This window comes from Crocodylus siamensis, chromosome 1, assembly GCF_052110815.1.
Source record: "Crocodylus siamensis isolate JL-2025a chromosome 1, ASM5211081v1, whole genome shotgun sequence".
Taxonomy (NCBI): Eukaryota; Metazoa; Chordata; order Crocodylia; family Crocodylidae; genus Crocodylus; species Crocodylus siamensis.
In genome coordinates, this window is record NC_143395.1 from 415,974,727 (window position 1) to 415,989,764 (window position 15,038).

General features: G+C 42.2%; 1 protein-coding gene across 4 annotated transcripts in view; it reads right to left on the minus strand.

Moving 5' to 3' along the window:
• FCHSD2 (FCH and double SH3 domains 2) overlaps positions 1 to 15,038 on the minus strand; it is a 247,700-nt gene that overhangs the window by 92,818 nt on the left and 139,844 nt on the right. For all 4 annotated transcript variants that reach the window (XM_090030771.1, XM_090030773.1, XM_090030772.1 and 1 more), the window contains exons 7-8: positions 9,974 to 10,028; positions 9,454 to 9,582 (exon numbers count right to left, since the gene is read on the minus strand). In XM_090030771.1, coding sequence (XP_089886897.1) covers positions 9,454 to 9,582; positions 9,974 to 10,028 — 184 coding nt within the window. The remainder of the gene's footprint in view (positions 1 to 9,453; positions 9,583 to 9,973; positions 10,029 to 15,038) is intronic.

A 15,038-nucleotide genomic window follows, 5' to 3' on the forward strand; every position in this document is an offset into this window, starting at 1 on the left:
AGTGGATGCAGAAATCTCTTCAAGGCTGGAACTATTGCATGTCCATATAATGCCTAGTATAAACATCGTGTCTCTTTGTGCCTCTGGGCATTACAGTAACAAAGAAGTATGCATAATTAATAAGATAGACTGACTAGCATTCAAATCCTACTGCGTGCTTAAGCTTTTTTGTGCTTTTACTGATTTATTTTTGCAAATTGTCCCTGTCAACTTAGACATGCACCTAGAGAATCTGAAAGACACATTATGCAAATTGAACAAATAAATATAAAAATCACAACCTGCTTAAAAATGTGTTAAAACTTGTAAAATTACACATCAAACTGCCATGTTAAAGATGTCTGTCTTACTGACATTCCAAGTAGAAAAGCTACTATTGTAGTTCAAGATATAAAAGAGCATAGGTAGGAAATAAAAAGGGGGCATTCAGCATATGTACTGTATTTATTTTAATCAACTACATACTACTTGTACAGTTGATTGACTATAGAAAACTGTTTCAACACTAAAACAAGAACCAACCAGCACATTCGTCAGGAAAGGAAGAACTAGCTGCATACACTGCAAGGTCACCACAACTGCAATTGCACAGAGATCTCCTGTATCAACTCCAAATGAAGTCAGCAGTAATCAGCACTTAGTACAACAGACTGGTCGCGTCCCTGCCAAACAAGTCAGGCATCAAGTGACTGCACTGTCAAATGATAATTTGGCAACTATTTCTCCCATATAGACAGTACAAATTCTTATGCTGGAAACAAGCTGATTAAAGCGAGAACACATGAAACAGTTCCTTATGTACAGGAAGAGAAATGCAGTCTTTGTAACTTGTGTATAAGCTACAAGTCCTTACGCATGAATAATTATCAACAAATATTTTCAGGCCACTTTTTGTTTGTAAAGTGTCGATTTGGATAAACTACTTGGAAACTGTAGCTCTTCTAGGGAACAAGTGTAAATGTTACATCTAATAGATGGCTTTTTAGTCAAATCCATACCGATACATTCCAAAGCAATACTACCCTTAACAGGGACCATCTTTATATCTCTGTTCTAATTTTCAGAACAAATAGAGTAGGGAAAGAGCATAAAAGATGACACTGCATTTGAAAAACCAGCAATGGAATCAAAATGGGCAACTGGTGAATTTTTCCCATGCTTATAAGCTTTATTGCAAAAAAAAACCAAGCTCAGCTGTTTTGCTTTTAATAAAGCCTGAAGATTAAACTTTCCCCACATAAAGCACACAAAAATGCCATTCTTTAATTCATGGTTAGAGACAATACAGTTGTAGCTGAAAATGCACTGATTTATAATATTTGGTATTTAAACATTTTAAAGCCTTTCTAAATGCTCCTGTTATTTTGGGCTACCTGCCCCATTCAAAAGCGCCCCAAGGGATGACGAGGTCGAATGCTTATAAACTCCTCCAACACCGTTTCGGGCTAGGCATAAGGAAGAATTTCTTTACTGTCCGAGCCCCCAAGGTCTGGAACAGTCTGCCAGCGGAAGTGGTTCAAGCACCTACACTGAACGCCTTCAAAAGAAATGTTGATGTTTATCTTGCTGGGATCCTGTGACCCCAGGCGACTTCCTGCCCCTGGGGCGGGGGGCTGGACTCGATGATCTTCCAAGGTCCCTTCCAGCCCGAATGTCTATGAAATCTATGAAAAGCTTCTATGCCTGTGTTGTGCTTTTGCAGCTAATATAGCTTAAGGGAGAGAGTTTATTTTGGGGCTTTGCCTGGGTGTCTAATAGACCACCTGGTTTTTCATTTACACTTGAAACAACAAACATCTAATCTTTATGATTTCTGCTCAAATCTTTTTCTTTTATCATCAGCATATTAAAGGAGGCAGCGCTTTCAATGCAAACTATCCATGTTACTTTCCACAAGCAATGCAGATTGGAAACTTGGCTAGGAAAATGCTTAAGTGGGCAGACACTTACTGTGTATTGATATGGTGAACAGTATTTGGGGTGAAGCCTCTGCTGTCTTGGGGTGCCTTATAGCTTACAGTTAATTTATCAAGGAAAAGTTTCCCTAAAGAGCCCCTCCTAACAAGGAACAAAAGGCATAGGGATAAGCTATTTTAGGCCTGCTTCAGGACTTATCAAAAATACACAACTGGGGCTTTCCATTGTTGAAAACTAGTGATTTTAGTTTTTATCACACAAGCTAGTTGCCTGCTTTCCGCACTTCATTCAGCACAGGCAAGGTCAGCTTCCCTTCTTGGCTCTTACGTACTTCTAGCATAATACCACACATGAATGCTGACCCTATATGGGAATACTTGGATAAATACAAAAATATTCTCTCTGAAAAGAAAAAAGAAAAAAAATATCAGCAGCATGGTCAACTTTGAATCTATAAAAACTGGTTCCTACAGTTGTACCAACAGCATCTGACCATCATCATCCTGGAGATCTCTCACAAGTCACTCTTGGATGCAATGAAGAAGTGATTCACTGGACTCCATTCTCAAATAGCACAGAAGTTACCCACCTTCAAGGTTCAAGAGAAAAGTCCAAGAGCAGAACACTTTTCTGTAGTTGCCTAGATTCCAAGCTAATTATACGTCTGATTTTCTTTTTCAAATGGAATAAAGGTTGTACGCCAACTTCCAAGTTAATGGCCCTAAAGAAGACAGCAATTTGTGTTTTAACACAGGCTAAGGGGCAGGGGGTAAACTCTTGGTCCCTCACTATGGTCACTATCATTTAACCAATGACATACTACAAACAGCTCCATCTACAGAAGGATTTTACCATGCACTAAAAACACCTTTTATCTTCATGAAGTTGAACCCTAAGACAGATGGGACTATAAGCAGGTAGTATAAAGCTATACTATAAGCTGCAGCCAAGACCTCTACTTCTCCACTAGCCATGTCTGCACTACATAAACCGACACATTTTTAAAGCCTCTCCAGGAGGTAAAATACAATTTATTTCTATCAGCTTACACCTTTTTCTCCTAGAGAAACAAAGACTTTTCATGAAGGTACTCCTCCTATATGCTTCAGCATTCGGTTCACTCCCTCACTCTTGGTGAAACAGCCTGGGAACATCAGAGCTACGGCAATGACAGAAGCAGGAATCCAGCATGGGGCATATATGAAGGATGGGTGCAAGTGAAGGGTTGGAAAGGGTTCACTGCCCAAAATCCTGCAACTCTTGTCTGCAAACTTTCAAGGACAGAACAGGGAGAGAAAATGAAGGACTGCTTCACCTGCAAATACCTCCCTTCAGAAACAAAAAGCAAGGGTGGGAGGAAGAGAGAAGCTACAGAAGAGAAGCCAGTGGCGGCGAATGGTACAAAAAGATATTTGCAACAACTGTGCCTGCTGTAGGAAATAACCTTGAACACTGTCTTTTATTTATGAAGTAAACTGACCTAAAGGAAATGCATGCAAATAGGAGGTCTCAGCAAACTGAAATGATTATAAGACCAAACCTATAAAACTTACATGAATATCCAGCTGACAAAGGACAATAGGACAAATATCACATCTCCATAATCAATAATCAAAACGTAGGAAGAAATGGATAGCTGGTTCCTACTGTGCACAGATCTATTAAGTAGTACTTGAAATGGCAAGGATTACATTTACTGCTCTGTCACTGCAACCAGCAGCTATTATAGCTGGGGAGATATAGCTTTCCCTACTTCTGTCTTTTTTAGTTTTTAAGTTCCCATGACAGGTAGGACAGCACAGTCATTTTGGGTCATTGGTTGTAGGTGTGTTGGTCTAAGGACATAGGTAGGCAAAGTTCTTTGGGTAGATGTGATATCTTTTATTAGACCAGCTACATAGTCAGGAAAAAAGTTCTTTGCAAGCCTTTGGGCACAAACCTTCTAATCCCATTGCCTGAAGAAAGGTGTTTGTGCTCGAAACCTTGCAAAGAACTTTTTTCCAACTATTTAGCTGGCCTAATAAAAGATATCACATCTACCCAAAGAACTGTGCATTCACTTTGGGCCAGTACTTGCACAGAATCAAGTTTATTGGGGACAGTAGTAAAAACAAAATGATAAGATCACACGGATGCTGTACATTTGGGGGAGGATAGGCAATGAGTACTGAAAAAGGAACCTGTTCTGAAATATTATTTCAGGATACTTAAAGACATCATCATTTGTGGGTTCACATGTACATTCAATGATTCCACTTTCAGAAATGTTGGACACACAACCAGTTTGCTCAAGGACACTTGGGAGAGAATGCTGAAGTTAAGAAATATATCTTGCTGGAGCCTTTAATGCATTATAGGAATCTCTGAAAAACATTTCAGTCTGACTAATCTGACATCACAAACAGCAGGTATTAGAACAAAACGAACTTGTACATACCCAGACACCAATGCACCGTTTCACTGTAGTCACCATTTCACCGCTTCATTTTAATCAGGGAAAAATGTGGTTTTGGGGTTACTTTTTTTTTAACGGAAAATGGGGGATTTTTTTAAATCAGAGAAAACCAAGATCCCTGCTCCTAAGACATGTTTCCCAGGCCTCTAATCAAATCAAATTTGTCACTCTCCACTGAACTCTTCTTCTTTTGTCCATGTTTTCCTTTGAAGTGAGGGGTCCAAAACTGGACACAGTACTCCAGGTGAGGGCTCACCACTACCAAACAGAGTGGAAGAATCGCTTCCCTTGAATTGGAAGTGACATTCCTGTTAATACAGCCCAGTATGCTACTGGACTCCCCCCCCCCCAAACAAGAGTACACTTCATATTTAGGTTATAATAAAATAATACTATTTAGCTGAAACCCATAGGTCCTTCTCCGAAGCACTGCAGCCTGGCCAGCCATTACCCAGTCTATTTCTACACGGAACAGTCTTCTCCAGCATACAGAACTATTCATTTGTCCTTACTCAATTTAATTTGATTAATCCGAGCTCATTTTTCTAGTTTACCAAGGTCATTCTGGAACCTAGCCCTACCCACCAGTGTCTGTAACTGCACCTAACCTGTTGCTATCTGCACGTTTGCTAAGCATGCACTTAATCTCATTTGCCAAATCATTAATGAAGATACTAAACAACAGTTGTCAAGAGAGCTCCATGCAATATCTGCTCCCGAGCAGACATGGAACCATTGATCACTACTCATTTAGCATGATAATGAGACTAGTTATGTATCTACCTTATAGTAAGCAGGTGTGTGTAGCAGGCCAGTAGGGGGTGCTCCTGAGCTGAGCCACCCACCTCACTGTGTCCGACCACCTTCCAGGCTCCAAGTGCCTCCCTGGGGGCGCCTCGCATCTGGCCGACTCCCTTCCTGGAGTACACCCACTAGCCTGGGGTTAAGGGTGCCACCACCCAGGGTCTGGACTGATTCTGGCCCTGTGCCTCCTGGGAAACACAGGCCGAATAGTCCTTGAGGGTACTTGACCCACTTCAAGAATGTGGGGTGCTTCCCTTAGTCTGAAGCACAAATAGCTATATAAGCACGTGGCCCCAGGCAGCCTGGAGAGCAGCTCCAGCAGGAAAGTGAAGGGGCAGGGGGGAACTGAGGCCCCACAGGGAGTGGGGAGGGAGTTGGGCAGGGCCAGGGCTGGGGCTGCTGCCCTGCCAGGCAGTGTGTGTGGAGTTTGGGGCCTGGAGCCACAATGCATGACTGCAGGCCCCCGGTGGGGAGCAGGCCGGCGCCGTGGGAGACTTGCCTGGGGCATGGGGATGGCTCCCTGCCACTGCACAAAACTCCCAGGGGAGCAGGGGGAACCTGCCCACCCCCAGATCTGTGCATGGGGTGGGCTGCCCACTGCAGGCTTCAGCTCCTGCCTTGCTGCCCTCCCCCAGGGCCTCCGCAACCCAGCAGAACACGGACATGTAGGAAAGCTACTTGCCACTGTAAGCACTGGCAGGCCAGCAGCTGTCCTCCATGGCCCTGCTCTGCTGGGCTGTGGAGGCCCTGGGGGAGGGCAGCAGCTCAAGCCTGCAGCATGCACCAGCACCACCCCTGCCCTGCACACAGATCTGGGAGGCACAGGTTCCCCCTGGGAGCGCACGCTGCGGCAGGGAGCTGCCCCCTTCCGCCTGAGCCCATAGCAGGCAGGCAGCGGGGTGGGGAGCTGGCTTCATGCTCTGCTCTGCTACAGCAGCCACTGCTTTCTGTTGGGGGCAGATGATCATGGACCTGGGTTCCCGGCCCCATAGCCTGGGCAGCCGGGCCCCCTCCGGCAGGACTGAAGGGGAAGGGGCTGTGGGTGGGGGCAAGGGGCGTAAAACAATAACATTTTGTAGTACATCAAATTACACTATTCAGAGGCAAGGACAGCTCTAACCTCCAAATTCCTGATCATTATGAATATTGAATTACACTCCTTTGCATCATTATTGAGCAGACTGAATTCAAATAGCCCTACAAAAATCCACATGTTAAGCATGCACTGTAAATTCTTTGAAATGTACAGCCAGGGCACAATTGCAACAGAGAGTATGGGCTGCACTGAACTGTCCTAGCTACAAAAGAAACCCATTTGCAAAAAAAAAAAAGAGAGAGCTCTTATTTTATATACTCCCTTCCCACTTGTTTAGAAACATGTTTATTTCCCTGGTTAACAAATAAACACATTAAATCCACGATAATCACCTTATTCACTAAATGTGGGGGTTTTTTTACTCTAGTAAGAAAGCTATTTTAGCATTATAAAGACAATATTTAAATTACCCTGTACTGAATTCGTAATACAAAGCAAAACTTGCACTCTGGTAATAACGTTCTAGTTGTGTGCATATCTATCCATCTATAGGTATAGATACAAAAAGGCAAAGTCCTTGCTTCAAAGAGTTTATATTTTAAATAAGATAAATGGTAGAGTTCAGGAATAAAGCTGATCTGAATAAAAATACTGAGATTGCCAGTTCAGACATAGAGCTTACATACTAGCCTTTGCAATTTAAGCCAGTAACAATTTTTGATTTCCTATATATTTGTAGACTTTAAAATCCAAAGAGCAGCAAGCGCTTCTAATCAAGCACAATCAGATCTAGTTATTCTGTCTCTACCTGCAGTCTTCAATATCAGCTATGGTAATGGATTATATAGGCAATTTTTATCACTCAATTTTTATCTACTGCCTTTGATTTAGTCACGCATGAACTGTTCCTCAGATACTGGGTTCAGCAATTCATAAAGTGACTTGCAGTTTGTTTAAAGCACTGTGTGTAGGATGCCTTAATTTGTGTTAGGTGAACTACAGTGGGATTACCCAAATGAGTCTGTCCCAGACCTGGTTTTGAATATCTTTTCAGACTAATGCATTTCCCCCTGCTCCCCGCCATAAATGTACATCCATGATGCAGAGATGTAATTGCATTATACCATCCTTGCATTAAGTTTTCAATAGTCTGCAGATAGATTGTATTAGTATACAAGAGCACAATACATCTTCAGGAAGGTAATTTTACATTACATTTGAAAAACAGCATAATTTTTGCCTGCATAATGATTTGAATAACTGGAAAAGTTCTGCTGATAACCAATCAGTTTTGAGATGCTAGAATATATCAATGCATGCAGCTAAAGAAACCTGAATTGTACTTACGTGGTATGTCTACACACTGCCTTACAGCGACATGCTATGTCACAGGACGGCGGTGCTATAGTGACGTGATCACCTGGGTCTACATGTGATCGCCAGCTACGTCGCTGTAGCAGCGTGCTTCCTAGCTGTTGCACAGATAAAGCGACATAGCCAGTGAATCTAACTGTGAGCCGCCCATACGCTGCAGTACGGGTAGCGACTGTGCTGTATTTTAGTACTTCCCCCAAGCAAGTGCTAAAACATGGCACAGTACAAACATTGCTGCATAGCCACGTGTACACATGCCCACTGCCTTTCAATAATACAGGCAGCATGAAACACAGCAGAGACTGTATCAAGAAAGTATGAATGAGTTTAAAAACAAACGACTGAGCAATTCCTCCAGCATTATCCTTTTTGTATTAAAAGAAAACTGCATATTTAAGTTATCTATATGGGATATTATTGAAAAGACTAGATTTCATAGACATCAGGGCTGGAAGGGACCTCGGGAGATCATCGAGTCCAGCCCCCCGCCCCAGGGGCAGGAAGTCAGCTGGGGTCATAGGATCCCAGCAAGGTAAGTATCCAATTTACTCTTGAAGGTGTTCAATGTAGGTGCTTGAACCACCTCCGATGGCAGGCTGTTCCAGACCTTGGGGGCTCGGACAGTAAAGAAATTCTTCCTTATGTCCAGCCTGAAACGGTCTTGCAGGAGTTTGTGACCGTTTGATCTCATCATCCCTTGGGGCGCTCTGGTGAACACACGTTCCCCCAGATCCTGGTGGTCACCCCTGATAAACTTATAGGTGGCCATCAGATCACCCCTGAGCCTGCGCTTTTCCAGGCTAAAGAGTCCCATGGCTCTCAGGCTATCATCGTAAGATCTGTTTTCCTGACCTCTGATCATGCGCGTGGCTCTCCTCTGGACTCTCTCAAGCTTCTCCACATCCTTTTTGAATTGTGGAGCCCAAAACTGGATGCAGTACTCCAGCTGCGGCCTCACCAAGGCCGAGTACAAGGGGAGAATGACGTCCCGGGATTTGCTCGAGAAGCATCTATGAATGCAAGCCAGCGTTTTTGTCGCTTTACTAGCCGCAGCATCGCATTGCAGGCTCATGTTCATCTTGTGGTCAATGGTGACCCCCAAGTCTCTTTCTTCTGTAGTGCTAACCAACGTAGCACTGCCGAGCCTATAAGGGTGCTGCAGGTTTTTCCTCCCAAGGTGGAGAACCTTGCATTTTTCGGTGTTAAACACCATCAGGTTCTCGTCTGCCCATTTGCTGAGCTTGTCCAGGTCAGCCTGGATCACCTGCCTATCTTCTGGCGTGGATGCTTTGAATACAAATAATTCTAGAATAGAAATAATTCTATTAAAACCTCTTCATGTATGTCATTTCTTGTGAGGTATCTATCAAATTGACATCATTAGCTAAGTTCCTAGGAGTGCTGCAATGCTGATTTGCTATGCTGGCTAAAGTACGTAGGAGTTTGACACCAGCTAATTTATAGTAACACTTTGCCCCTACATACACTGAAAATTCATGTTCTGACCAAGTGACTAGGTCTAAACCATACTACAAAAGTTGCTGTTGCAAATTAAACACTTATAAATCATTTTGCTTCACTGAACTTGGTAACTATAAAAACTTTGCTCTAACGAACAAATTCCTTAGCTGCAAAAACCTCATCAGAATACAAAGAACTGAAACGGTAATTGCTTACTGTCATTGTCTGCTATTTGGTACACAGCCACACACATTTCCAAGCACATGGTATTTTGGAATAAAAAAGAGACTAGTGCTGCCATGGCTCATGAAAACAAGATTTATATCTTTGTATCTTGTCTCCCCCTCCAGTCCAACCGCCAATCAGGAAAAAATTTAAGTAAATCAAACTAAATTAGCTCCCTTACCTTCATAATGTTCATTAAGTCTGTCTGATAATAGCGATCTTGGTGTGCATTAGCAGCTGCTAAAGTGAGAAGGTAATCATTTCTTGCATGTATAGCCTTTGAATTACACTCGGATCGTCGTGCTTTTAACTATATCCAGAAAAGGAAATATAAAGAGGCAGTTGATTTTTAATGCAAAAAGGATGGTTAAGTAATTAAAAATCAAGCATGATTTTATATCATGAACAAAGATTTAAAAATAATGATTTTTTTTTAATGGCTTGACTTTTTTTTTTTTTATAGTGAGTATTTGTAATATCTGCTCATACATAGTTTACATTTAAATTATACCTCTTTCATTAGACAAATGTTTCTGCCCAAATTAATTGTACCTTGTTCTACATTCTGCTCCAGCTGATCAGTTATTCTAAAGATACTGTGCCTTATGAACACAAAGCATCTCTAAATTTGTTATATGTCCCATGAAAGTAACAATACCTATTATCATTTTACATTATAGCTCAATTATTCTTAAACTTACCTTCACACTTGCCTTCTGTAAGCTTATCCTTGACTGAAAAAGACTAAGTTTGGACCTGTAATAAAAATCAACGGAACAGATTTGTATCTTAGACGTCTCTAAATGGTATGGCATACAAATAGGCTCTCTGGCTTTTTGGATTTCAGTCTTTAAAAACAGCAATTAAAATGTAGTAAGATAACATAACAATTGTTTGGGGAGCTCAAGATGGCTTTTTTATACACAGAAGTAAGTTTCTGGAAATCTAGGCAGTGACTGCAAGATAGAAATGAGCTCATTTACACTGAGAGGGAAGGGTTTTTTTGTGATTTTGTTTCTTAGACCAACTGCTTAGCTGAGAGAGATGCTGGGCAAGCTTTTGGGCACAAAATGTCCATTTACATCATTTTGAACCTTCACTGCCTGTTCTGAAATACTGTATTCATTCTGTATAGACTGAATGAAATATGGCAGGAAGCCCTGGTGGCAGCAGGAACACAAGAAATGCTTTTATTACTTGATAGCGAATGGATTTGAAAGCCTTCTGTCTGACAGACAGTACTGAAAATTGGAGCTACTGGTCTTCTAATGGGAGAGCAATGCAGTTAAGCTCAGGTAAGGGCACAGTCTGATCACTTGGAGAAATGTTTTAAAGCAGGCTCAAACCTAATTTTGACATTTGGATGAAGAGGTGAAAATTAAGGTTTTTCCACATTAGCTGTTAAAGACAGAATGCAGGTATGTTTTATATAATGAACATGGCATTTAGTCACAGTAAAGAATGAAACTTAGCTAACATCATGAAAACTTGAGTTCTGCAATGTATGATTAATTAATGATATCATATGCAATAGAAAGTCCTTGTGGAACACAAAACACAAATAACAGTTTCAACTAAGATCAAACATTTCTGCAAAAAGATGCATTTTGAAGAGCCCCAAACAGATTTTTGGTGCAATCAATATCACACAATCCTTGTAAATCTTGTCTAATGTTTCAACTTCCTTCATGAACAACAGACACTCATAAATGCTATGTAAGAACCTGGCACTTGAAAAGGAATAACAAAAAAAATTTAAATGACTAGTCCCCAGTATTCACAAAATAGTACCAAAAGTACTTTAGTGGTGTCATCTTTCAATGGACAAAATTATTCCAGGCTCAAACAACTTCATTAAGACGTCTTACTCTTAAGAATACTCTCCAAAATGTAATCTATAAACTTCCTCAACACAGACTTCAGGTATTTGATGATGATGCTATGATATAACCATATTACTTCTAGCACTAAATATACAAGCACCCTAATTTAATACTGAAGTTACAATACTGTTTCCCCACTAAAGCCAGGTCAAGCACTCAAAACTTTGACTGCTGTATATCGCTGGTGAGATGCTTATGACATTTTTATGTCAGCCAAAGTCTTGATGTAGAAGCACTACTACCGATATAAATGCTTTTGCTGCTATATCTTATTATGTTAAGGGAACTGCTTATATCAGCAAAAACACTTGTTTTTGTCCATTTAAGCTTGTTTGCTGATGGAGCCATACTGGCAAACTTTTTTCTAGTATAGACCTAGCCTAAGCTCATTCTAAAGAAAAATGATAAACTTGGTGACACACAATTACGACAGAAAGCCAAAATGTAAATGCTGACTGTTGGGCAATAAAGCACAGATTTCTAGGACTAGGACATTAGTAGGTGACAGGTTTACAGTTAACAAGAAAAGGAGATGGTGGAGGCAGGTAACATAGCCAGGTACAGAAAGGGACTGGATACATTCATGGATCTGTTAGTGGCTATTGAACAGAATAGATGGCGATGTTTCCTCTGGTATCTCTATACCAATAACTTTGGAGGCCAGGAAGGGTACTGAAGTGGGGACAGATCACTCTATAGGGATACCCAGTTCAATAGCATCCATTTCTGCCACTGGTGGAGACAGAATATGGGGCTCGATGGACCACTGGTCTGACCCAGCATGACACTTCTTATGTTAAGAGAATAATACAAAAGTGATTCCACCAAAGGCATTCTTTACTGCCTTAAATAAAATCTTTGTCTGGCAAGATCTTATGGCACGATAGGTGTCCTGTTTTAAGTGACAGACAAGGAAATACTGGGTTGGAGCTGCCAACTCTGTCCACAAAGCTCCCTTCCAAGTAAAACACACGATAGAGCTGGCAAGAGAGAAGGAAAGGGCAGGAACAGGAACACTGTGTATGGGAATATTGGACCCTGTGGGAAGAGTAGGAAACTGGCTTCCAATCTCACATAAATTTGAGTGATTTGCTATAGGCTAGACAACCTGTATGGATGCCTGACATCTGCTCAGATGGTCTTGGATCCTGAAATCCCTCTCCAGCTCTGCAGAAGCATCATTTTTGCGCAACTTCTCCCCACAACCTCAGTCGCTGGAATCCCCCCACAAAAAGAATTTAATGGGGGAAAAAAAGAGGCTTCTGCGAGAAATGTCACAGGCTCTAGGCTGAATGACTCATTTAAAGCTAGGTTAGCTTAATAGAGGGATGACTTTCATTTCCCCCAGCTCTGACTGCAAAATTGGAGAATCCTTGGATCCACTGAGATACCTCTGAACTATGCCCTCACTGTGCTCAGAACTGACTAGATTAATATAATAACACGTCACAAAAAATATCCAAGGGAATATTTGTCAGCAAGGTCTCTTTGAATTTACTAGAGAAGCAGACTGGTCCAAGCTGTGGTTTCTGCAAGATTTAGTATGAATACAGAAGACTGCAATCTCTTAGCTGGTGGCAAATAAAGCGTTTTACATTTTTTCCTGCTTCTAACATTTGTAGTCTATATTTAGGCTGTTCGTTGTGTAAAGCTATTTAAACAGTTTGTAGCCTTAATCCAAAACTGTCACTACGGATATTTCTGGTGACTATGAAGAAAACAAAAAAGCCAAAAGATGCACCTGAAAAGCTGCAAAGCCATATCAGTAAAACTCAAGCAATTTAATGGTGTTTATACTCTACTCACACCCATTATAAAATGTTCTATTAATACCCTAAGGAAAAATACCACTGTATACACAGGACCAACTATTTGCGTAAACCTATTACAAGCTGTATTTTACCAGCCTGCAAAAGCCAGCTTCTGTGCACCAGCAGAGAGAAAAGAGTTATTTTGATCTTTACAATACCCGTGAGAAATGAGGCCAAACTCCCCCCCGCTCAACATTTTTGACCTTTTGAAGCAGTGGTGAAACTAGACCCCCTCTCACTCAAGCCAGTTTCATGTGAGCAGCTCCAGATCTTTCCAATTCCTAACCCGTGTGGAAAGAACAACATGTTTTTGAAAACGGAAAAGAAAAAACACCCCTTAAACATACATGACCTGGAGATAATGCTCCAAACAGAGTGGGCGCGTGAATGTTGTTTTACAACACTCTGAATAACCACAATGACAGCATATATCTCCTTTTAAAGATCACACATATGCACTTTTCTTCTCCTTAGATAACAAGTTTGGGGTACGTCTCAAAATTTAAAAAAAACATGATAAAGTTACAATGCAGAGTGAGAAAAAACAAGACAGACCCACACCTAAAACGGAAACACAAAAGCTCTTTGTCTCAATTCAGGGCGAGATTCCAAAGAACAAGACATAGAGAAGCCACAGCTGGCAAAGCAGCACAAAAAGCTACAAGCCTCAAAAATTTGATTGCACCAAAGTTGACACATCTGGAAGAAGAGAATTTTAGGCACCTTATGTCAGAAAAATGTGATCACGGCACAGACTCTGATCTGGAGCTCTCTGCACCAGTGGTGTTGAATTTCCCAGGCCTGCAGGCCTGATCCCATTCACAGGGTGCAATTGAGCATGCAATTGGAGGACCGCACCAAATCTGGCTGTGCGCCAACCCAATTCTGATCAGCTGCAGAGTCGTGATTCAGCATGCCAGCTGCACCACGTGCTGGCACAATCCAGTGCACAGGGCCACATCATCTCTGTTGCGGGGCTCCCTCCACGTCCGGAAATTTTGTAGCAGGTATGCAGCAATGCCACTGCTCCCCCCACTGCCAAATTTCTGGACCCATGGGGAGACCTGTGGATGGGCTGGATGACATGGCCTCATCATGAGCTAGAGGCTGAGCACCACTTCTTTAGACTATTCTCCATAGCCACTGGGGATGAGACAAGAAGCAATGCAGAGGAATATTTAGATTGTTGACCAGAATGAATTTTCTGACTCTGAGGGTGGGCAAGCGTTGAAGTGGGGTACATGGAGAGGTTGTGGAATCCCCATCCCATTTTTAAGAGTAGATTGGACAGACACATGTCTGGGATGCTTTACTTAGGGATAAGCCTGCCTTGAGGAGGCAGCTACATCAGATGTTTTCTTGAGGTCCCTTTTCTATGAGCCTATGAAAAAAGCCAAGCCAAAGTAGTCATGTTAGTTACTTCAGCTAGAACCACGTGGGCTTTTTGAACCATGAAGTCTCACACTTCAAACACATATGCCATCCACACATCCGTCCCACAGAACAACTTTCACGCACTGCAGATACCAAGATCTGGTGTCTGCTAAACATCCTGCTCTGCAGCAAGGGAGCACCTGTGAATGAGCAGCTAACTGCTTAACTGACAAGTCATTAGGCTGCTCCTGTTTTCTTCCTAAGCTACAGGCACTAGTCTCCTTCACCCTGCTCTCCTACCCCTTCCTTCCTCCTGCCTGCCCTGCTGCCTTCCAATTCCTCCCCGGGCCATGGCATGGCTTCCCTTCCCCCCTTCCCTACTAGACTGTGCTGGCCACGAATTAAAGGATAACCACTAAGCTAACTGGTTATCAACACACTTATCTGTTAAACAATTCATAATTTAACCCTTCACATCCCTAATCCCCACCCTACTCTATGCATGTGGACAGCTCCCCGCCATCCCCCGGTTGCACCAGGCCACAGGCTCCTCCAGTGCTGTGAGCTGTCACCCCCACCCTTTGAGGTAGAGGGAAGAAGTGAAAGTTGACGGGAAGGAGGCCAACAGTAGCTGGACAGAAAAGTGTGGGCAGCTGGGTAGAAGTCCAGGTCCTGCACATTAACCCTTAGTGGGTTAC